The sequence below is a fragment of the Scyliorhinus torazame genome, chromosome 12, assembly GCF_047496885.1.
Source record: "Scyliorhinus torazame isolate Kashiwa2021f chromosome 12, sScyTor2.1, whole genome shotgun sequence".
NCBI lineage: Eukaryota > Metazoa > Chordata > Chondrichthyes > Carcharhiniformes > Scyliorhinidae > Scyliorhinus > Scyliorhinus torazame.
In genome coordinates this window covers 54,341,892-54,367,033 of record NC_092718.1, presented here as the reverse complement: position 1 = coordinate 54,367,033, position 25,142 = coordinate 54,341,892, and the positions used below count along the sequence as shown (strand labels likewise).

The following is a 25,142-nucleotide window of genomic DNA, read 5'->3' as shown; positions in this document are numbered from 1 at the left end:
AATCAAACCTGGGACCCTGGAGCTGTGAAGCAACTGTGCTAACCACTATGCTACCGTAGAATCATGATGAGAGAGAGAAAAGAAAATCAGATTTAGACGCAGTGGAGGAATGGAACTGCTCTTGTTAAGTGGTATTCACCATAGATGAACTGTGCTTTGCATGCGGTTGGGACCAATACCAAGCATGTATTTACTATACATAACTGAAGTCTGTCGAGTAGGACAGTACAGTGCACGCGTCTTGAAAAGGCCATGCTCAATGCAATGAGTTTGTAATGAAATTGAATACAACATGGAGATATCTTGCTAGGATGTTCCAGGACAGAAAAGCACCATTATGTCCTTCTCTATGTTACCATGTCACATTTTGACCCCCCCTCCCTCCCCCCCCTCTAACATATTGAGTGAAAGAGGCCTGAGAAAAACTAAAGGGGAAAGCTGATGGAGTCTAACTATTTAGAAAGCATCTAGTAGTGATAGGCTTACGGTGATGAGACTTTTTAAAACCAAGAACAGCGTAGACTTTGATGGTATTTGATTGAGTTATTTAAAATAATGAAGGGTCTCTGGATAGGCTATTTTGAATTCAGTTGGGAAGAACCAGGGACCATGTATATAAAACTTTGGGAAGCAGAGGTCTAGGTTTGATACAAAGAGTCATTGACCCCCACCCAAGTTGCCGGCTGATGCAGTTAAGTTCAGATTCACTGAAGCCATTCAACAGGGACCATTGGGATGTTGACTAATGCAGAGTCATGAAAATTTATTTGGAAAATAGGGCGGCATAGTGCAACAGTGGTTAGCATTGCTGCCTCGCACTTCAGGGACCTGGGTTCAATTCCAGCCTTGGGTGACTATCTGTGTGGAGTTTGCACTTTCTCCCCGTGTCTGCGTGGGCTTCCTTCCGGGTGCTCCGGATTCCTCCCACTGTCCAAAGATGTGCAGATTAGGTGAACTGGCCATGCTAAATTTCCCCTTAGTGTCCAAAAGGTTAGGTCAAGTACTGGGTTATAGGGATAGGGTGGGAATGTGGGCCTGGGCCCTGGTAGGGTGCTCTTTCCTGGGGTAAATACAGGCTAGATGGGCGGAATGACCTCCTTCTGCATTCCTCCCCCGTGCTGAATTTACCTAGGTTTTTTTTATTTGCCCCTCTCAGGATATTGCATCACTGGTGGTTGGAAATAATAATGACCAGACGCTTCATTAGAGCATGATATGGGATGGGTTCAGTGGACCAGTGTGTCTTTTCCTGCCTATCTTTTACAGATGATTGCACAGAATTCTGATATCCAGAGCAGTTTGTAGGTTTAAGATCTACTTCTTCACTCAAATTCTTCACTCAAAAGGTATAGGCATTCCATTAATTAGGCTGAAAGATGAAGGCAGTGACAGAAGGCCGCGTCAGTAGTTAGGTATCCAACTAAAAATAGGTCCATATATTCGCCAATTTCATCATTTAATCGAGATTCTCAGTCTCTGTAACACCTGTCCCAATGACACAGCAAAACTTTGGAAATATCCCTTTTTTCTCCAAGGCTTTGCCTCATCCACATTTCTTATATTCATCTCCTCTCAAACAGAACCTCTTTTGACTTGATCTTTCTTTCTACTGAATTGAGTGCACCATCTAAAACACAATCTCCAACAATAATGCCAACTCAGATGAATGAATTCCTCAATGCCATTTTCATAAATCATCTGTATTCCTAACAGCTTCACCCTGGCAATTTCATTCAACCAAGGAAATGTTATACCTGGCCATTAGTTCCTTTGCAAATCATTTTCTGATGCAGTGGTCCCACATTGCCGAGCAATTTATACGAATTTCCTCCAGTACATAATTGCCATGGTCACTGCTAATCATAGATCATAGAATTTACAGTGCAGAAGGAGGCCATTCGGCCCATCGAGTCCGCACCGGCTCTTGGAAAGAGCACCCTACCCAAGGTCAACACCACCACCCTATCCCCATAACCCAGCAACCCCACCCAACACTAAGGGCAATTTTGGACACCAAGGGCAATTTATCAAGGCCAAGCCACCTAACCTGCACATCTTTGGACTGTGGGAGGAAACCGGAGCACCCGGAGGAAACCCACGTACACACGGGAAGGATGTGCAGACTCTGTACAGACAGTGACCCAAGCCGGAATCGAACCTGGGACCCTGGAGCTGTGAAGCAATTGTGCTATCCACAATGCTACCGTGCTGCCCCGTGCTATACCTGTAAGTAGGGAGGTGAGGGCAACACAGTGGCACATTGGTTAGCACTTCTGCCTCACAGCATCAGGGACAAGGGTTCAATTTTGGCCTTGGGTGACACTTTCTCCCCATGTCTGCATGGGTTTCTTCCCACAGTCCAAAGATGTGCAGGTTAGGTGGATTGGCCACGCTAGATTTCTCCCTGGCGTCCAAAGGTGTGGTTAGGTGGGGTTACAGGGATAGGGCAAGGGAGTGGGCCTAGGGAGGGTGCTCTTTCGGATTGTTGGTACAGACTTGATGGGTCAAATAACCTTGTATTATACCATTGGAATTTTACAGTTCTAAAATGCAGAGTTTGCCAAACTTGTCAATTCCAGCTGCCATTATGACCCTCGCCACCCCATGGGTTGTCTCTTTCTAACTCCCTTCGACAGTTGATTGGTCAAATTCCTGGAACTCCCTCCCTAACACCACTGTGGGTGCGCCTACACCACATGAATTGCAGCGGTTCAAGATGGTGGCTCACCACCATCTTCTCTGGGGCAATTATGAATGGGCCAGAACTGCTGGCCTCACCAGTGATGTCCACATCCCATTAAAGAATGAAATTCTGTAGCCCTCGGAAATGAACCACGATTGACACTGGAGCTGTCTCCTCCATCCGGTCTGTTTTCCCTAAATGCTTTCTAGTTTGCTTCCTTCCGCTTGAGCTTTGTTTAAATTTGCCTTTTGTTTTCTACATGCCTGATTAACATCAGGCTGATGAGTCTTCATATCATCCAGGATATTCCACTTCTAGTGTATTTTAAATCTATCCCTAAACAATAGAACCATCAGCAGCTGTTTATTTTACTGCGCAAGGACCATTCAACACTTGGCAATGACCTTCACCCTACCTTCACCATCTTATTTCAATCAGTTCTTCAAACAGAGGACTAACTTGCTATTTCCAGTTCCGATGAACAGCCTTCACCAAAATATTCGCCTAGAAATTATTTCAGCGTACTATTTCAACATTCCCTACTTCAAACTTTCAGCTTTTATGCTACTTTACTGACACCCCAACCAAGAGAAACTTGGCAGTGTTTACTAGCTTTTGCAGATTATTTTTTAAATTTTTCCCTCATTATTCCTATTCCCAACCCCTATAGATGACTAACTCACACTGGAATACAAATTCGTAGGCAAGAGATCGAAAATATAACTCATAACATAGAGCTGGATGGGAGGAGCAGAAATGAGAGAAATTAACTACCCACACACCATATTGGGAGTCTTCTTTCCCCAAGGCTGTAGCACAGTAAAAATGCTACAAAGTTTTTAAAAAGCTTAATGTAAAATTATACTGTATCACTTCATAGTTCCAGTTATATACAATATTACACAGTCCTTGATATTTAAATGCCAGGTTTGATTCCACCACATAGAAGGAATCTGAAAATAAATCAACCAAAGTCACAATGAAATTGTTGATAGTCATTCAAGTTTTTTGCCGGGAGAAAGAGCGATCACTTAAATATGGCATTAACAAGCAGGGCCAAAATCAACATTTCAGTGGCCTGTTAACATGGGGAACCTTGATGTGCAACAATATCTCTCTTCAGTCGAATGTGTAACACAAAATCAAACTCACATTCAATACAACCCCCCGTCCACAGACTCTGAAGCTGTGTGGTTTGATGTCAGTGTGCAGCAATATGTGACGTTTAAGGTGGCTTGTCCGTGTGAGGAACATTCAGGTGTCAAATTGGCAAAACCCAACATGCTACATCTATGCCATTTGAATAGCCAACAGTTAAAAATAAACCGTCTACTAGAAGCTACATTTTAGTAAAACCAAACTCGAGTTGGTCTACTCTCTAAAGACAGACAGCCAGATTAGGTTAAAAGAGGTGGCCTGAAGGACAATGAACATCAAGAATGAAATTTGAGGTTCATCCATCTTCAGTTTTGCTCTTAAGGTTCTGCCAATTTTTACCAATGGGAATGCCGTCAATAGCAAGTATGATTTACAGACAGAACAGGTGGGCAGGCTTACCTTGTGTGTAAGCGAATGCTGTTTCAGGTGATGAGGCTGGGTAAATTCCATACCACATTCAGTGCAGACATACGGGCGGATATTTTGATGTTTCATCATGTGGTTCTGAAGCTGACTTCTGTAACTGAAAGTTTTGTTGCACTCTGTGCATTCATATGGTGTGGGTCCTTGATGTGCAACAAGATGTCTCTTTAGCTGAATGAGTGACACAAAATCTAACCCACATTCAATACAAACATGACACCTGCCATTTTCGTGCTTTGCCTCATGAGCCTTCAGCTCACTGGGATAGGCAAACCCCCGTCCACAGACTCTGCAGCTGTATGGTTTGATGTCAGTGTGCAGCAACATGTGTCGTTTAAGATGGCTTGTCTGTGTGAAGGCTTTGTCACACACCTCACACTTGTGTGGTCGAATGCCTTCGTGAGTAAGAAGGTGCATTTGTAAATGACTTGGCTGCTTAAAAAGCTTGTGACAGTGTTGGCATTCATGAGGTTTAATGCCACTGTGGCCCAATATGTGAGTGACTAAGTTATATTTAGAAGTGTATGATTTTTCACATAACCGACACTGCCATCGTTTCTGCCCTTCCCCAACATCAATGCAATAGGAATCATCAATCTGTACATTAATATCCAACCGATCTATTTGAGCTCTTCTGTTACGATCCTCCTGCTGAGGAGCAGATATCTCAGTTTCATATGCCACTTGGCGTTGCCATACAAAATTACGGTTCTCCCCAGTCACTGAAACTTCTGGAAACTGTTCTTCCATTTGGATTAAAGTCGGTGATTTACTGGTTTCAAAATAGCCGCTTATGAACTTTTCCTCTTCAGTGCCAGCCTTCTCCTGCTGATCAGCAGAATTACAATGAAGGATTTCCTTATAGGTTGGAGGGAAATTAACAGTTTGAACACCTTGAGTCCTTTCACGAAGAGGGCGATGCATTTGTTTCCTTTTGAAGTTACTTATGTCAATCATTTTTATTCCATGCCTGTACAGAATACTGTTGGACTGATTCTCTGCATCATACTCCACCTCAACAGTTTCTTCCTTGCAATTTTCATCATTTTTTTCAGCATGCACTAGCTTAACAGGCTGCCGCTTCCTCCTCCTCGCTTGCCTTTCAAAAGTTAGAAAGCCATTCTCTGCCTCTAAACTTTCCTCCTCTTGTTGTTCAAAACATTCTGAGGAATTGATCACGTCCAATCGAGAGCTTTGCTCTGTTGTCATGTGTTCAAGTGCAATGTTCTTATGAATTGATGCATCTGGCATATGATAAATTCCATTCTCTCTGAATGGAAAGCTAAAAGGGCCATTCTGGCCAACAAGTCCCAAAGTAGCTGCTTGTGCAAAGGATAATATCACAACGGGATCTGTTTGAGTTCCAGTATTTACAAAGTGATCCATGACTTTCAATGCATTACCAACGGCTCCCCAAAGAGATATCTAGAAGATTAAAGACACAAATACACCAAAAAGTCATTTTTGTCTGCCTTTTTATCCATTTCCAATCTCTTTAAATATAGTCAGGAATATTAATACCACCTTCGTTTTAGTCTAAACTATACATTACTTAATTCAAAAATCTCTACACAATTCTCAGTTTAAAAAGTAATTTATGCAAAATAGACCAATCTGACTGGGCCCAAACCGCGCAGAAAACAAGTGGGACAAAATTCAGTGTACAAGTCAATTTTCCAGTTAAATGCTAGTTACAGATTCAGTAATGCAAACTTCTGAAATTGTTGCAAGTGTCATCAAGTCTAATTAAATTGGACTTCCGGTGGCGGCTATGAAGGAGTAAGTCGCACGTTTGGTGGCTCCTGCTCTGGTCGGACTTTTAGACCTTTTCCCCCGATTTTCTACCGGACTTTATTGTAAAACTGATGACAGAGACAATTGTGTATTGAATTCCCACATTGGTGCATGGAGAGAAAGACTAGGAGTGCTCGTAAAGGCAGAAACAGAAAGACAGAGAAGGCTTGGGTTGAAGCAGCAGCAGGAGACAACATGGCGGAGGACCAGACCTCTGGTTTGCCGACCCAGCGGTCAACGGAGCAGCTGATGCAAGTTATTCAGGAAGGCTTTGCTAAGCAGAAACGGGACTGCTTGGACCCGATAAGAGTCAATTGAGCGGCTGGAGCTTAGATTGGGCGCCCAAGATCGGGCGATCCAGAAGGTAGAGAAGGCACTGGCTGAACAGGAGAAACATCAAACTGCGGTGGAGTTGGAGGTGGGGATGCTGAGAGACCAGCAGACGAAGCTGAAGGTGGAGGACCTAGAGAATAGGTCCCGCCGGCAGAACTTGCGAATCTTTGGGCTCCCGGAGGGGTCCGAAGGAGCAGACGCTGGGGCATACATCGCAGACATGTTTGAGAAGCTGCTGGGGGATAGGGCATTCTCCCGGCCCTCGGAGGTGGACAGGGCTCACAGAGCACTCGCGAGGAAGCCGTGAATTGGGAGACCCCCCCCCCCTCGAAGGGCAATGGTGGTGAGATTCCACAGGTACTTGGTTAAGAAGCGCATTCCACAGTGGGCCAAGCAGACATGGAGCTGTAAGTGGAACAACAGTTTCCTGCGGGTTTACCAAGACCTGAATGTGGAGGTGGCCAGGAGAAGACCAGGCTTCAACTAGATTAGGTCGATCCTTTTTAAGAAAAAGGTGAGTTTTGGACTGTTGTATTCGGCCCGTCTCCAGGTCAGGTACGAGGAACAGCATTTTTATTTTGAGTCACCCGAGGACACGCTGGATTTCGCAAAAAGGAAAGGACTGGTGGTGGACTGAGAACTTTTGAACTTTGCTGCAACGTTCATAGTTTTTTCTTCTTCTGTTCTTTTTTTAAAAAAGTTTCTCGTTTTTTGTTTTGTGGAAGCTGTTTGTAATGCCTTTTTCATTGATTTGGGACCAGCGGCAGAGCTGAGTGAGTTAAAGTTTTCATTTGCACAGTTGGGGGATGGAGGTGTGCTTGTTTAGATCTTGGTGTTTTTCTGTCGGGCAATTGTGTGGGGATTGTTTGATGTTGGAGTATGTTTGTATGAGTGGGGGGAGACAATAGGTGGGAGACTATCCGGCGCCAGGGATGGGGGCCACCAAGCTAGCTGGGCAGGCTAGCTCTTGTAAGCACAGTGGGGGGGGGGGGGGGGGGGAGATGCATATGTTCGGTTTATTAAAGGGGTTGGGTTACAGAGTGTTGGATGGGGGGGATAAATGTTCTGCTGACGAGGGAGGGACTTGGGCTGACGAGGGAGGGACTTGGGCTAAGGGACAGAGAGGAGGTTAGGGACGGAGGCTGCCTGGGGGTGGACCGGTGGAGGCACGGAGCATGGGCTGAAGGCAGGCCCAAAAAAAGGGGATGGCAATGAGCCCCCCAACTGGGCTGATCACCTGGAATGTTCGAGGGTTAAATGGGCCGGTCAAGAGGGCACATGTGTGTGCGCATCTTAGGGGGCGGAAGGCGGACATGGTAATGTTGCAGGAGACGCACCTTAGAGTAACTGACCAGATTAGATTGAGGAAAGGCTGGGTCAGTCAGGTCTTTCACTCAGGACTAGACTCAAAGACTCGCGGGGTCGCGATCCTGATCAATAAGCAGGTGGTGTTTGAGGCGGGTACTCTCTACGGGGCCGGAGGGATGAGGCACTTCTTGGAGGGGCTGAATTTCCCAAAGGTGGACGGGGAGCTGGTAGAAGGGCTGGGGGCCCCGATCAGGTTGGAAGAGATAGCGGAGGATCTGAAGGCCATGCAGTCGGGTAAAGTCCCGGGGCCGGACGGGTGCCCAGTGGAGTTTAATAAAACGTTCTCTGGGATATTGGGGCCGGTGTTGATGAGGATGTTCAAAGAGGGGTGCTGCCCCCGACGATGTCACAGGCCACGATTTCGCTGATTCTGAAGCAGGACAAGAACCCAGAGCTGTGTGATATCCCTGTTGAATGTAGATGCCAAATTGCTGGCCAAAATTTTGTCCACCACAATTGAGGATTGTGTTCCGGGCGTTATTGGGGAGGACCAGACGGGGTTTGTTAAGGGTAGGCAGTTGGTGGCCAATGTAAGAAGGTTGTTAAACGTGATCATGATGCCCCCAGAAGGTTTCTGTTTGGAGAAAATCAAGTTCGCTTTGAGAGGGTCACTGTTAGGGTTTGCCTGGAGGTGGCAACCGTTCATCGACTTCTTAGTGGAAAATGAATTGTCAGCAGAAGGAGGGGGGGGTGGGGTGTTTAGGTTAGAGTTAATAAATGTGGGACTTGTAAGGAATGAGACGGCTTTTGCCCTTAGTTTATAGTTTTCATGGACATTGTTTACTTTGTTGTTGTTACAATACCAAAAATACCTCAATAAAATGTTTATTAAAAATGTCTAATTAAATTATCTAATCAAGTCACGCAATGGACTCATTACACTAGAAAGGTTTAGAGGCCCGTCCCCACAGGTTAAAGAGAAACAGGTGAAAACAGAGAGAAAGAGACCAGGCAAAGGGAAAGGGAGAGTGGGGAGCTAAGTATCAGGGAACTATGCTTTTATAAACTACAAATACGAGAACCTAGAATCAGTACTGTATTCCAGGAGACATTAACTTCAAAATTCAAGCCCACCCAACAAGTCCAGGAAAAGAACATTTCTACCTTCTATTCAGGATTCATGTCAATAAGACCAGCTTACATATTTACTTTCTTAGTTGTAAAAAATTGACACACATACAAGCATACATCAACATGCAGATTAGACAAACAAATTTTGAAGGACTAATTATAGCTTTGACACAAAAATTTGAATATCCCAACAAAACTTTTTTTTAAAATGAAGGAAGCGTACATAACAGGGCAATGACTTCATTCCTTTCCTTGCAAAACCCCACTTAGCAATTTCTCCCTCCCTCCACTCTTTGAAAGCCTTGACTCCTTGCTGCCTAATGTGCCCAGGTGCTGGATTCCCTTTCGGCATCATGCCCAGTGGTCGTTTTTTACCTGCGAGATGTAGCAGCGAATGCCAACTGGTTATTCCACTGTGGGAAGGATCACAGCCAAATTTAATTATGTCCTTACCTTTCCTGTGCTGACTTTTAATCGGGAGAAGGAACTCGGCTGATTGTTAAAAGAGTCAAAGGGAAAACATAGTAGCCCTATTCCTGTCCTAGCTGTGATGAAGTAGCTCACAGATTGAAAATTAAATTTGCGACCATCGTGCCATAAACTGGTGACAAATTTCAAGGCATTGTATCTTCACAGACTTTACTGGAGATCTCTTTTCTTAAAAAAAAGAAACAAGTCTGTATATCTAAAAAAACCTCAAAACTTTGTTCCACACTGACGGATAAATGGAGGAAGAGCTTCTAAACTTCCACTTCCTTTTACATAGTTCCATAAAGTTCATACATCATCAGGAACAGGGCTGAATGTTTAGTTCAATAGAATGTTGGAAACACTGCACTTTTCTTTGCAGAAAATTAGTATATTACTGCACATTTTTTCATGATACATGCATAACAGATGGACTACCTCTACAAATTTGGAGAAGTTCATTAATGTTTATAACAGGTTCCAAAAGAATACCCTAAGCTAGAATGACTTCAATTAACAGAATAGCATTTCTTTTTAAAAAAGCATGGGTGACAGATTATGGATTTCAGTCCATACAGTAAAAAGGAAACAATGATAGTCTCTGTAATTCTTCAAAGGCAGTGACAAGGCATGATGGCAATCTTGCAGTACCTGCAACTTGCAAAGCTTAAGGAGATCCGTTTACAATCGGGTGTCTGAAGACATCAAGAAACTAAATATATGCTTCACTTCAAATACATCAATCCCCCAACAAAGGAAAGAGAGAAGCACAGGTAGATTACAACATAGGAGGACTTAATTTGGCCCAGTGTTTTGCTAAAGCAATTCAAAACTAATCACATGCCCTGCTTCAAAACTAATCACATGCCCTGCTCTCTCCCTGGTAGTCTCAAAATAAAGACAGTGGTGCTGAAGACACAATAAAAAAGGATTAGTAAAGTCTTATATTTGTTTTAAAAGACAGATAGTAAAAACTGTTAGTCTTGTTAATTCACATTCAAATAGAATTATGCATTCAAAATAAAACATTTATTACTGCTGAATATTCACTGACATAACTAATGATAAGAATTTACTCACTGTAATGGAAACACTTGTGTAAATTCAACATAAATAGAAGGTGATGTTAACTTTATTGCAATACCTGAGGGAACAAAGTAAAGCAATGAAAACTCAGCCGGAGTAGAAAATAAACCAACCTAGATCACAAACACTAAGGGAGCAGCTGTCAGTCTAAGCAAAGTCATTTTTAATGAATCTCATACTAAAGATGTACGTTTGCTCAAATAGAAATACTTTTATTTTCTAAATTTCAATAATTCTCCACTTCAAATCTCTCAGACAAACCTAATCCAATTTAGCTTTAAAATCTAGATGCAATAAATAATTTTCTCAAAACAGACCCTGGTGCTGAGCTTGGGGCAAATATTACCCCATTCAGGTAGAAATTTATATTTTGGAGACTATATTCCGAACACCAACTTTAATGATCGCTGCGATGCTCCACTGCAAGTACACCCCACTACCGCTGCTAGTGAGGAAGGAGAATTTGGCACTCAGCCAAATCTCCCATTCATTGCAGTGGGACCAGATAATTCCTCCGGTTTGATCTGACTGAGAATCCAGCCCATACTTTAGGGTTTTGAAAAATGATGCTTATTGGACTAATAAACTACTGCATCAAAATCTGTCAGCAACAAATTTATTTTAAAGAAGTCAACTGGCCACAAGAAAAGTTATGAAACTTTCAATAAATGAAAATACAGCAATTTTAATTTTAATAATCTTTATTGTCACGTTAACACTGCAATGAAGTTACTGTGAAAAGCGCCTAGTCGCCACATTCTGGCACCTGTTCGGTTACACAGAGGGAAAATTCTGATTTTCCAATTCACCTAACAGCATGGGACTTGTGGGAGGAAACCGGAGCACCTGGAGAAAACCCACGCAGACACAGGGAGAACATGCAGACTCCGCAAAGACAGTGACCCAAGCTGGGAATCGAACCAGGGATCCTGGTGCTGTGAAGCAACAGTGCTAACCACTGTGCTACTGTGCCGCCCAACTTATTACTACATAAAATTTGTAGCTGATTGTCACATTGTCCTATAAGTGGCAAGCTATTCGTATCATATGGCAAACTTAGTTAACTTTTGAAACAAAGTGTTGAATTTTCTTTTCAGAATTGTCAGGAAGAAAGCCTTGAAATTAGTCAATGTGTGAGGTATGGCATCTTCCCATCTCTATAACCTTGAGGTCATCCAAATCTCGCTGCCCATGTCTTAAATCGCAGCACGTCCCATTCCCCTACCAACCCTGTTCGCTGACCTATCTTATCTCCTGGTCAAGCAACATTGGTGAGTTTCAAGTTCTCATCCTGGTTTTCAAATTCTGCCATGGTCATGTCCTTCCCCATCACCGTCAAGGATCTCAAACCCAAGGTTAATATCAAGCTTTACCAGGTGGCAATGAGTCCCCATGTTCCTATATGCTTTGGAGACTTAGGACAACCTACAGTAGGCACTTCAAAGCACTGGAGAAATATCACCAGTGGTGCCTTTGCAAGATCTGCCAAATCCAGAGCCAAATTGGGTGGCTCAACAGCACCATCCTCTTCCAAGCCAACATGCCTAGCATAGAGTGGTTAATCACTCAAACCAGCTCCACTGGTCAGGAGGCCCCAAGGGGGTCAGCGGAAACGCTTTAAAGTGGTCCTTAAGGCATCCCTGAAGAGGTCAAATATTCCTGCCAACTCATGGGAGCCCCTTGTCTGTGATCAACCAAAATGGAGAAGGTTCATTTGGGAAGGCATGAAACACATCAAGAGAGATCATCGGAAACACGGAGTGTTGAAGTTATGGGATTCAGAGTGACACCACAAACAACTCATCTACCCGATCCTTCAAGCACAACCTGCCCCACTTGTGGCACGGTCTGCAGGTCCCGTATTGGATTTATCAACCATCTCAGAACTGATCGAGACAGAGGGAAGCAAGTATTCCTCCATACTGAGGGATTGCCTAAGAAGAACCTCCAGCCCCACAATAATCCAATATATCTGGCCTTTTGTGTATCACTAATTTTAAATGCTCCATGCATTGATGGACGTGCCTTCACCGGCTGAGGCCCAAAACACACTCTATATAATATGGTGAATAACCTCCCTACACCTCTGCCTTTCTGCCTCCTTTTGTCCTTTAAGACACCCTTAAAACCTAGCTCTTCGCCCAAGCTTTTGGTCATCTGACTTAATATCGCCTGTGTGTGTCTGTGTTCTACTTTGTGAAATGCCTTGGGACATTTCATTATTTTGATGACATACATACATATAAAAAATGTTTTGTTATTTCAACAGAAGCATCAATCTATTCACTTTAGGTGGGTTAGTGGCTCTTGAAATAACAAGGAATTTCACACAAGTTTGTGACTTCAAGGCCAAGCTCCTTGTTTAAAACAAGTGTAGCGATTCCTTCCCATGATAGAAATACATTTTATGAATTTGTTGCGTGTAAACAAAATACAGTGTTCTCGTGGCACTGAAAACCTAATTACATTCGAGACTCACAGCAGTCCCAACATCTAACTCCACACAGGTCAGGCATGGGCAGCACCTGTGGAGTGTGTGTGTGTGTGGGTGGGTGGGTGGGTGGGTGGGTGGTTACTTTGTGGCAGGAAAGATACATTTCAGGTCACTGATTTCTCTTGTTAATTTAAAATATTAAACCTATCTTCATTTCTCCGCAGTTGCTGCCTAATCCTTTGGGAGTTACCAGCATTTTCCGTTTCTTTCAAATTTTGAGCATCTACGGTATTTTGCTTTTCAAAGTCTAACACTTCCTGCTGAGATTTTGTTTCATCTATAGTCAGGCTAAGAAACCCAGCAACGTAGTCAATTGAAAAAATATATTGATGATTGAGTGCAATGCAGCAGTTTTACCAGACAATACATGAGACTGGAAAGGGTTGAATTACCAGAACAGATTACACAAACTATAGCAATATTCCTTCGAATTTAGTAGGCTAACGGGTCAGCTGATGGCAGTTTTCCAGATATTAAGAGGAATAGATAGGGTGAAACAGACGGGGTCGAGAGTCTAGGACCAGGGGGAGGATAGTCTGAATCAGAACCGGACATTTTAGAAGTGAAATTTTAGGGAACACTTCTACACACAAAAAGTAGAAGCCTGAGATTTTCATTAATCAAAGGTGTTAAGGAATATGGCATTAAGGTGGGTATATGGAATTGGGTTTACCATGTTCTCATTGAATGGTTCAAGGGGAATTAATGTCTTCCTCCTGTTCCTGAGTTCCAAAAATGCTATCTCTTAAAAATCAATCAAGGGCAGCACGGTGGCGCAGTGGTTAGCACTGCTGCCTCATGGCGCCAAGGTCCCAGGTTCGATCCCGGCTCTGGGTCATTGTCCATGTGGAGTTTGCACATTTTCCCATGTTTGCATGGGTTTCGCCCCCACAACCCAAAGATGTGCAGGCTAGGTGGATTGGCCACGCTAAATTGCCCCTTAATTGGAAAAAATGAATAGGGAACTCTAAATGTTTTTTTAAAAATCTGTCAAGCAAAAGGAACCAACTGATGATATGCAGCTTTCGTGCCCCGGTAAACCACATATTTTGAACAAGAATTATCAATAAAACTTGAAATGCCATTCATAGAAACATTCATAGAAAATAGAAGCAGGAGGAGAACATTCAGTCCTTCGAGCCTGCGCTGCCATTCATTATGATTATGGCTGATCATCAAGTTCAATACCCTGATCCAGTCCTCCTCCCATATCCCTTGATTCCTTTAGCCCCAAGGGCTATATGCAACCCCTTGTTGAAATTACACAACATTTTGGCCTCAATTACTTTGTGGCAGTAAATTCCACAGAATCACCACTCTCTGGTGAAGAAATTTCTCCTCACTCAGTCCTAAAAGGTTTCCCCTTCTTCTCCAACTATGACCCCTAGTTCTGGACTCCACACCAATGGGAACATTCTTTATAAATCCACCCTGTTAAATCTGATTAGAATTTTATAAGTTTCTATGAGATCCCCTCCCACTCTTCTGAACCCCAATGAATATAATCCTAACCGACTTAGTCTCTCCTCATATGACAGTCTTGCCATCACAAGCCTGGTAAGCCTTCGCTGCACTCCCTCCATAGCAAGAACATCCTTCCTCAGATAGGGACACCAAAACTGCACACAATATTTCAGATGTGGCCTCACCAATGCCCTATATAATTGTAGTAAAACATCCCTATTCCTAGACTCGAATCCTCTCGCTATGAAGGCCAACATACCATTTGCCTTCTTTATTGCCTGCTGTACCTGCACCCTTACTTTTAATAACTGATGCACGAGGACAACAAGGTCTCGCTGAGTATCCACCTCTCCCAATTTATACCCATTCAAATAATACTCTGCCTTCCTATTTTTGCTATCAAAGTGGATAACTTCACATTTATCCACATTATACTGCATTTGCCATGCATATGGCCACTCACTCAGCCTATCCAAGCCCCGCTGAACCACCTCTGCATCCTCCTCACAGTTCACCCCCCACCCAACTTAGTATCATTTCCAAATTTCAAGATAACATACAGTTCCCTCGTCCAAATCATTAATCTGAAAAAGACCCATTCATTCCAATGTTTTGTTTCCCGTTTGCTAACCAGCTTTCTTTCCATCTCAAGACGCTAGCCGCAACCCCATGCACTTTAACTTAATCTATGTGAGATTTGTCAGCATAATTTGCCTCTCATAAATCCATGCTGACTTTGATTACACCATAGCTTTACAAATGCTATGCTATGAAATCCTTGATAATGGACTCTAGCAACTTCCCTACTACCGACATTAGGCTCACTTTACAGTTACTTTGTACATATTCTTTTGTGTTAACACATTATACCAATCAGTGATGGGGGGATGCAATCTATAGACGTCACATCCGATTCGGGACGCAACGCAGCCAGTAAATCTCACAAGAGGCCTCTCGTGATATTTATCTGACTTGCTATGCCTCATGCAATCTAACGGGGTCTCGCGAGGTGCGCAATCCTATGGGCGGGATCCAGATTTGCATATTCAAGTGAGTAGTTAGCCAGTGCCCAGGATCAAATCTCCTTGCCTCGGAGACCTCGGCCAGGCGCTATTTTACACTGGTCTCCACAAACATGGAGGAATGGCTCTTGGGAGGGATCTCCCAGGCGATCGGAGGCCCCCGGGTGGTCGGCCTCTGGGCAGGATGGTACCCTGATACTGCTTCTTCCACCCAGGCACCTTGGTACTGCGAGGTTGGCACCCTGGCAATGCCACCCAGGCACCTTGGCAGTGGTGTTAGGGTGTTGGGGGCCACGGGGAGAGGGGGGGGGGGGGTTGTTGAGACTGTAGCCACCTAAAATGGCTGATTCCCTATTAAATTGGCCAAAAGCCGATTTAAAATGGCTAACCAAAAAGGCTGATGGGAAAAGCAGCCAACAGGACACAAACGGATAGCTGCAGACAGAATAGCGTATTCAGCTCTGGGGAAGTCGGCCCAGATCGATACTCAAGACTATTAGCAGCACATCAACCCAGGCATCTGCAGTTTAATCGGCTATCCCCGGGAACAATTGCAACATATTAGCAATTGAATGCCGGACCAGACCTGTCGGCGCCTGCAGTGGCCGAAACAAAGAAAGGTGGGCAACCACCCCCCCCCCCGATCAAGGAATGTCCCATTATTGGAGCATATCGAACCGAGTGATTGGGACCAAGTCCAATCACTTGGAAGCAGGGTCAAGGTCCGCCCCGAGAGGCAGGAAGACCCTAGCTAACTATAAGAATAGGGGCCAAGTTCAGACCGACCCTTCTCTTCCTGCTCGCAACCTTCGCAAGAACCTTCGACAAAGAAACAAGTAAGCTCGACTCCAGCGATTGTTACCAGATAGAGACTCCTAGCCATCGACCTGTATCAGCCTTTGAATCCCGCAGGCCAGACCCAATTCGATAAACCATTAGTTTCCCTGACCTGGTGGGCCATTCCTAAAGTTAAGTATTGGCCAGTAGTGGTAGGTTTTGATATAGACAGTAGGATTATTGTATCAGTATTTATTGCTGTATATATAATAAATGATCGTTGTTTTAGCTCTTACTAAGCGGTGTGCTGTATTATTAATCATAACTTGAGCTTGAACCACGTGGCGGTATCAGAAAGATACCTGGCGACTCGTGAGCAAAGGTGACAGAATTAGAACTAATAAAACTAAGGCTAATAAGAGCAACAAGTCTATTTTCCATTGTACCTCATTTCTATTTCAGCCCTTCCCACACTTTTTTAAAATGTATCTCAGTCACTCCTGCTCATTTGGACTATCCCACACATTAAATATTTTTGTATGCACCAGTTATCCAAACGTGGTTCTTTGAATTTTTGGCAGTTGCCAATCCAATTTGCTTCCCATACATGGAATGAACTATGCTAATTAGTTTTTTTTTAATGAAGGTGGTCAGAAACGCACTCTGGATTATCCACATATTCTAGATTCATTCGCACATAGTAAAATGGTTGCCACCTAGTAGCATTCTGCTAATTTCTTTTAAAACTAGCTTCCCCCCCACCAGCTACAAAAAGCAACCAACCTTGATCCTAAAGTGCTGGTCAGTGAAAACTTTTGGCACTACATCAGTTACTTAGCAACAGGCTACCAAGAGACTTTGATTCATGTTTACACAACACCAATTCTCGAATCAGCCAAATTCAATTAGAGGGGTCACTTAACTTGAAGAGGTTAAAAAAAAAAGAGGCTTGTTATCTTGGACGAGCTTGCAAAAAAAAAAAAACCTCAACCCGAGTAAAAAAATTAAGGTTCCAAATCCGTAAACAAATCTTTGGAGTAGCTGTGGGATTTCTTAAAAATACTACAACTGAACACAGTTCTTGGGATAAGCCAGTAGTTCCAGTTAAAAAAGAAAGCAAGCAAAACCAAATAAATTAGTACATGGATTAATAGGAAATTATGAAATTATGAATTCAACCTTTACCATATGAACATGGAACATGGAGTGCAAAGGAAGGCCATTCGGCCCATCGAGTCTGCACCGACCCACTTAAGCCTTCACTTCCACCGTATCCCCATAACCCAATAACCCGTCCTCACCTTTTTTGGACACGAAGGGCAATTTAGCATGGCCAATCCAACTAACCTGCACGTCTTTGGACTGTGGGAGGAAACTGGAGCATCCAGAGGAAACCCACGCAGACACGGGGAGAATGTGCAGACTCAGCACAGTGATCCAGCAGGGAATCGAACCTGGGACCCTGGCGCTGTGAAGCCAGTGCTATCCACTTGTGCTACCATGCGATATCTAGCAATCGTTTAGAGAACTGCCCATAGACAAATACATTTTTGTAATAAAATCAGAAATATTTATCTTTACTATCAAATCTATTATTTCCATTCATTTGGATTTAAGGACTTGAGCCAATTTAATCAGTAGAGTTTACTTTAACATTTAGTTTGCAAATGTAAACATCAATCTTTGCTTATTCCTTTCTAACTAAAACATCCATAACAGAAAGAACATATGAAGGTCTAACTGTTGTCTAAAAAAAAAGAGTTGCATTAAACAGGAAGTCATTTTGTTTGGGAGCAGAACGCTCAAATGCCAAACAAACTTTTTTTAAAACAAGGAAACTCTGATGGCCATCACAATCGCGAAGATAAGATTACTACCCTGTAATCTTTTCCCATGTATAACAGTTTAGTAGCAGTGCAACATCTATCATCAAGACAAGAACAGAAATGTAATGGGAAACAAAAAACATCCTCTTCATCACACATCATCCTGTCTTGACCATACATCTCCATTCATTCTCCACTGACCAGTTAAAGCCCCTCCCTCCTACCCAACACTACCCCTGTGGGAGCACCACAAAAATCCAAGGGAATGTCCCATCACCACCTTCCCAAGACAAGTAGGGTTGAGCATTAAACCTGGACTTGCAAGTCTCACCTACGCCCAAAGAATAAATATTAAAAATAGTTTGAGAGGGTAAACAATATTGTTAGTGTTATCCACATTTCTTATCCCCAACTGTAGTGGCACAATTAGATTAAGGATTGCATTGTTACAACCAAAGTATTGATAAAGTGACCATAAGGCCACAAGATGTAGGAGCAGAAGTAGGCCACTCGGCCCATCGAGTCTGCTCCGCCATTTAATGAGATCAAACTGATCTGATATAATCGCCAACCCCACTTTCCTGCTTTACCCTCCTGCGATGAACGGTTACTGCCTTATCATCATGTAAGGTGATGTCCCCTTTAAGACCGGGCTTGGAACCCTGGGGACTCGGCCTCTGGCTCCGCCCATCTGGGAGCCATACATAAAGGGCTGCCTCATGGTCTGTACAGCAGTCAGCTCTCGTCTCTAGCTGTAGCATAGTTATTAGTCTAATAAAGCCTTCTTTACAGTTTAATCTCCAAGCATCATTATTGAGGGTACCTCAATTTATTAGATTAAACTAGATTCAGGATGGACGCAGGCCTAAAACCAGAGAAGCTCAATCTGGAAGCACGAACGCCGGAGGCAAAGGAAATTTTTAAATACTGGCTGCGGTGCTTCGAGGCCTACCTGGACTCCGCAGAGACTCCCATCCTAGGGCCACGCAAGCTGCGTCTACTCCACGCCCGGGTGAGTCACAGAATCTCCGCCACGCTCGAAAAGGCGACGACTTATGATGCGGCGATTGAGTTGCTCCGCAAGCGGTTTGTCAAACCCATCAACGAGGTGCACGCCCGGCATCTGCTCTCTACCTGCCGGCAGCGCTCGGGGGAAATCGCTCGACGAGTTTGTTGAAAAACTCACCGTGCTTGCCAGGGACTGTGACCATCAGGATGTGACAGGGGAAGTCCATATGAACCTGCACATCAGGGATGCTTTCGTGTCCGGAATCCGCTCGACCTGCATCCGGCAGCGGCTGCTCGAAAACGGGGCAAAAGACCTCCAGGAGACGCTAACGCTCGCCTCCTCGCTGGAGGTGGCCCGACATAACTTGGGTACGTACCCCGCGGACTCTGCCAGCCCCCCCCCGGACTTCCTCAGACTCACCCGTGTTACAGGCCTGCACCACGCTCACCATGAGGGCACACCATGCTACTTCTGCGGGGAGGGCCAGCACCCACGCCCACGCTGCCCAGCTCGCTCCGCGATCCGCAGCGACTGCGGGAAGAAAGGGCACTTTGCGAGGGTCTGCCTGGCCAGACCCTGGGGCCAGAAAAACAAAGAACAGCCGGCCCGAAAATCAGGCTCTCAGGCCCGCAGGCCTCGCAATGCTGCTGCGCACCGACCCGACACGCCCTCTTCTGACGCATCATCAGCCTCGTGCGAATCATGGGAGCGGGCATCTGGTCGGCAGCCATCTTCTCGACCCGACACGTGCGACCGACGGCAGCGGCCATTTTAAGAGTCCGATTCGGCTGACGCCTCTGACTACCCGCGACTGGGTGCAATCACCCTCGATCAAACTCGGCCAAAACACCTGCAGAACTCCATGGTGCAGGTCCAGGTCAACGGGCACGACACTGCATGCCTCTTCGATTCCGGGAGCACGGAGAGCTTTATCCACCCTGAAACGGCAAGGCGCTGCTCCCTACGCACCTATCCCGCATCCCAAACCATAGCCCTCGCATCTGGGTCCCACTCGGTACAAATCACGGGGTACTGTATTGCGGATCTCTCGATCCAGGGTGCCAAATACACCCGTTTCAAATTTTATATCCTCCCTCACCTGTGCCCCCCTGCTGCTCGGACTGGATTTCCAGTGCAGCCACCGAAGCCTGACATTGAAGTTCGGCGGACCCTTGCCCCCCCCTCACTGTGTGCTGCCTTGCGACACTGAAAGTCGCACCCCCCTCGCTATTCGCTAACCTCACTCCTGACTGCAAGCCCGTCGCCACCAGGAGCCGGCGCTACAGTGCCCAAGATATGGCTTTTATCAAGTCAGAGGTCCAGCGTTTACTGGGAGAGGGGGTCATCGAGGCTAGCAACAGCCCTTGGAGAGCGCAAGTGGTGGTCGTCCGGTCCGGGGAGAAGAAACGGATGGTCGTGGATTATAGCCAGAGCATAAACCGATTCACGCAGCTTGATGCGTACCCCCTTCCTCGCATCGCGGAAATGGTAAATCGGATCGCCCAATACCGAGTCTTTTCCACGGTCGACCTCAAATCTGCCTACCACCAGCTCCCCATCCGACCAAAAGACCGCCCCTATACTGCCTTCGAAGCAGCCGGCCGGCTCTTCCACTTCCTCAGGGTCCCCTTTGGTGTCACAAATGGGGTCTCCGTCTTTCAAAGGGCGATGGACCAAATGGTGGACCAGTACGGTTTGCGGGCTACATACCCGTACTTGGACAATGTCACCATCTGCGGCCATGATCAGCAGGACCATGACGCGAACCTCAAAGTTCCTCCGGACCGCCCAAGCCCTTAACCTGACCTATAACGAGGGCAAATGCGTTTTCCACACCACCCGGCTGGCCATCCTCGGCTATGTCATGGAAGACGGGGTCCTAGGTCCCGACCGCATGCGCCCTCTTAAGGAACTCCCTCTCCCCCGCAGCCTCAAGGCCCTCAAACGGCGCTTGGGGCTTTTCTCCTATTATGCCCAGTGGGTCCCCAAGTATGCGGACAAAGCCCGCCCACTCCTAAAGACCACCACTTTTCCCCTCTCGGCTGAGGCTCAATTGGCCTTCAACCGCATCAAGGCCGACATCATCAAGGCCGCCATGCACGCGGTGGACGAAACCATCCCTTTCCAGGTAGAGAGCGATGCATCAGACATTGCCCTGGCTGCTACCCTCAATCAAGGAGGCAGACCAGTAGCGTTCTTCTCCCGAACCCTCACCGCCTCCGAGGTTCGACACTCTGCAGTCGAAAAGGAGGCACAAGCCATTGTGGAGGCTGTGCGGCACTGGAGACACTACCTAGCCGGTAGGAGGTTTACCCTCGTCACCGACCAACGGTCGGTCGCCTATATGTTCGATAACACGCAACGGGGCAAAATAAAAAACGATAAAATTTTGAGGTGGAGGATCGAACTCTCCACCTACTCGTACGATATCAAGTATCGTCCAGGGGAGCTCAACAAGCCCCCAGATGCCCTGTCCCGCGGCACATGCGCCAACGCGCAGGAGGACCGCCTGCAAGCCATCCATAATGACCTCTGCCACCCGGGGGTTACCCGGCTCGTCCATTTCATCAAGTCCCGCAACCTACCTTACTCAACCAAGGAGGTCATGGCCATGGTCAGGGCCTGCCAGGTCTGTGCGGTGTGCAAACCGCACTTCTATCGGCCAGACAAGGTTAGGCTCGTGAAGGCCTCGGGCCCCTTTGAGCGACTGAGCGTGGACTTCAAGGGGCCCCTCCCGTCCACCAACCGTTATGCCTATTTCCTCATCGTGATCGATGAGTTCTCCCGTTTCCCATTCGCCATTCCCTGCACCGACATGACCTCAGTCACGGTGATTAAGGCACTGCACAGCATCTTCACCCTGTTCGGTTTCCCTGCTTATATCCACAGCGACCGGGATACATCGTTCATGAACAATGAACTGCGTCAGTATCTGCTCAGCAAAGGCATCGCCTCGAGCAGAACGACCAGTTATAACCCACGGGGAAACGGGCAGGTGGAGAGGGAGAACGCGACCGTGTGGAAGGCTGTCCTTCTGGCCCTGCGGTCGAGAAATCTCCCAACCACCCGCTGGCAGGAGGTACTACCCGATGCCCTACACTCCATTAGGTCACTCCTCTGCACGGCCACGAATGAGACCCCTCACGACCCACCCCTCTCTTCCCCAGGAAGTCTACCTCCGGGGTCTCGCTTCCACCTTGGCTGATGGCTCCGGGACCTGTTCTTCTCCGGAGGCACGCGAGGAGCCATAAAACAGACCCCCTAGTTGAAAAGGTCCGACTGCTCCACGCCAACCCCAGTTACGCCTACGTGGAGTACTCCGACGGCAGGCAAGATACGGTTTCCCTCCAGGATCTGGCGCCCGCTGGATCTTCCACCACAGACGCCCCTTCCCGCGCCGCTCCCCTGCAGGACCCGTCGCCCCCTACAACACACCCCCTTCCGGCCCTACCACCCATTGGTGAGCTCCTACCTTGCGCCCCCCCCTTTACACACCCCGCCGGCGCCGGCTCCGCTACCCCCGGCCCTGCCTAGTTCCTCTGCCCCGACCCGGACCGAAGCTCCGACCACTGTGCTCCCGGATGTGCCCTCAACCGGGTCGTCCGTGCCCGCCGCACCACCGCCCGAATTGAGGAGGTTGAGGAGGACGATCCGGCCACCGAGACGGATGGACCTATGATGGCACTTCACCCCCGCCGGACTCCTTTTTAAACAGGGGGTGAATGTGATGAACGGTTACTGCCTTATCATGTAAGGTGATGTCCCCTTTAAGACCGGGCTTGGAACCCTGGGGACTCCGCCTCTGGCTCCGCCCATCTGGGAGCCATACATAAAGGGCTGCCTCATGGTCTGTATAGCAGTCAGCTCTCATCTCTAACTGTAGCATAGTTATTAGTCTAATAAAGCCTTCTTTACAGTTTAATCTCTAAGCATCATTATTGAAGGTACCTCACCTCCCCCAACACTTGATTCCCTTACTGATTAAAAATCTGTCTATTTCAGCCTTGAACATACTTAATGACCCAGCCTCTACTGCCCTCTGCAGTAAAGAATTCCACAGATGTAAAGAATACCCTCTGAGAGAAGAACTTCCTCCTCATCTCTGTCTTAATGGGCGACCCCTTGCTCTTTCATTATTCCCTCTGGTCCTAGACTCTCCCACAAGAGGAAACATCTTCTCGGCACCTGCCCTGTCAACACCCCACCGCCCCCCCCCCCCCCCCCGAGAATCCTCTATGGCCCAATAAGGTCACCTCTTATTCTTCTAAATTCCAATGAGTACAGGCCCAACCTACTCAACCTCTCCTCATTAAAAAATCCCTCCGTACTTGGGATCAACCTAGGTAAACCTTCTCTGGACTTTCTCCAATGCCAGTATATATTCCTTTAGACACGGGGACCACAATTGCTCACCGTTTTCCAAGTGTAGTCTATCTACTGTCTTGTACATAGTTAGCAGGACTAACCGATGTTTAAACTCCATTCCCTTTGACTAAAGGCCAACTTCCATTTACCTTCCCAATTACCTACTGAACTTGCATGTTAGCTTTTTGTGATTCATGGACAAGGACCCTCAAATTCCTCTGTGCTGCAGTTCTCGGTCTTTCCCCATTTATATAATATTCAACCCCATTATTCTTATGGCCAAATTGCATAATTCACATTTTCCTACATATTTCATTTACCAAATTTTCTCCCACACACCTAACCTATCTATATCCCTCTGTAGACTCTTGAGTCATCGTCACCATCTGACCCGATGGCCGAATGGCCTGCTTTAATATTCATAATAGCTTATTGTCACAAGTAGGCTTCAATGAAGTTACTGTGAAAAGCCCCTAGTCGCCACATCCCGCCGCCTGTTCGGGGAGGCCGGTATGGGAATTGAACCCGCGCTGCTGGTCTTGTTCTGCATTACAAGCCAGTTGTTTAGCCCGCTGTGCTAAACCGGCCCCCAAGTGACCATAAGATCACAAGATGTCAGAAGTCGGCCACTCGGCCCATCTAATCTTTTGCACTACAGCAGTTCTTTGGTACTAGGGGTGGCACAGTAGCACAGTGGTTAGCACTGTTGCTTCACAGCACCAGGGACCCAGTTCGATTCCTGGCTTGGGTCACTGCCTGTGCGGAGTCTGCACGTCCTCGCTGTGTCTGCATGGGTTTCTTCCGGGTGTTCCGGTTTTCTCCCACAAATCCCAAAAGACGTGCTTGTTAGATGAATTAGACATTCTGAATTCTCTATCAGTGTACACAAACAGGCGCCATAGTGTGGCGACTAGAGGATTTTCACAGTAATGTCTTTTCAGTGTTAATGTAAGCTTACTTGTGACACTAATAAAGATTATTATATATTATGAATAACTGTGGTACTCCACTAGTTGTGTTCCTGAAAGTGCCCCTCTCCTCCCAACTTTCCATCTTCTATCAGTTTGCCAATCCTCTATCCATGCTAATATATTATCAAGTCGTCTTGTATGTGGTATCTTATCAAACACTTTTTGCAAATCCATATATTACATCTACTGGTGCCCCTTCATCTACCCTGTTCATTACCACCTCAAAGAATTCTAATAAATTTGTCCAGTCTGATTTCCGCTTCATGACATCAGCTGACTCTGCTCGATTATATTACGCATTTCTAAATGCTCTGCTGTTACACCCTTCATTTAAAAAAAATAAATTTAGAATACCAATTCTTTCTTCTTCCAATTAAGGGGCAATTTAGCATGGCTAATTGACCTACCCTGCACATCTTTGGGTTGTAGGTGCGAGACTCATGCAAACATGGGGAGAATGTGAAAACCACACATGGACAGTGACCCAAGGCCGGGATCGAATACGGGTATTCGACGCCATGAGACAGCAGTGCTAACCATTGCGCCACCCTTTGTAATAGACTGTATAGAGTTTGCATGTTCTCGAAGTGTCTGCATGGGTTTCCTCCATGGTGCTCAGTTTCCTCCCACAGTCCAAAGATGTGCAGGTTAGGTTGATTGGCCATGCTAAATTGCACCTTAGTGTCCAAATCTGTGCAGGTTACAGGGATAGGGCGGAGGAGTGAGCTGAAGTAGGGTACTCTTTCAGAGGCTCGGTGCACTAAAATGGCCGAATAGCTTCCATCTGCACTGTAGGGATTCTATGATCTCAGTTTTATGATTTTCCTAAT

The 25,142-nt window shown here is 46.0% G+C and overlaps 1 protein-coding gene across 4 annotated transcripts in view; it reads right to left on the bottom strand.

Annotated features, from left to right (window-relative positions):
- The window catches only part of znf710a (zinc finger protein 710a), a 57,449-nt gene extending 47,004 nt beyond the window's left edge, over nucleotides 1–10,445 (bottom strand). For all 4 annotated transcript variants that reach the window (XR_011933607.1, XR_011933606.1, XR_011933608.1 and 1 more), the window contains exons 1-2: nucleotides 10,379–10,445; nucleotides 4,241–5,689 (exon numbers count right to left, since the gene is read on the bottom strand). Coding sequence is in view for 1 of the 4 variants with exons in the window: in XM_072468719.1 (XP_072324820.1) it covers nucleotides 4,241–5,650 (1,410 nt within the window). In the remaining 3 variants the exon portion in view is untranslated. The remainder of the gene's footprint in view (nucleotides 1–4,240; nucleotides 5,690–10,378) is intronic.
- Between the last annotated feature and the right edge of the window lie 14,697 nt (nucleotides 10,446–25,142).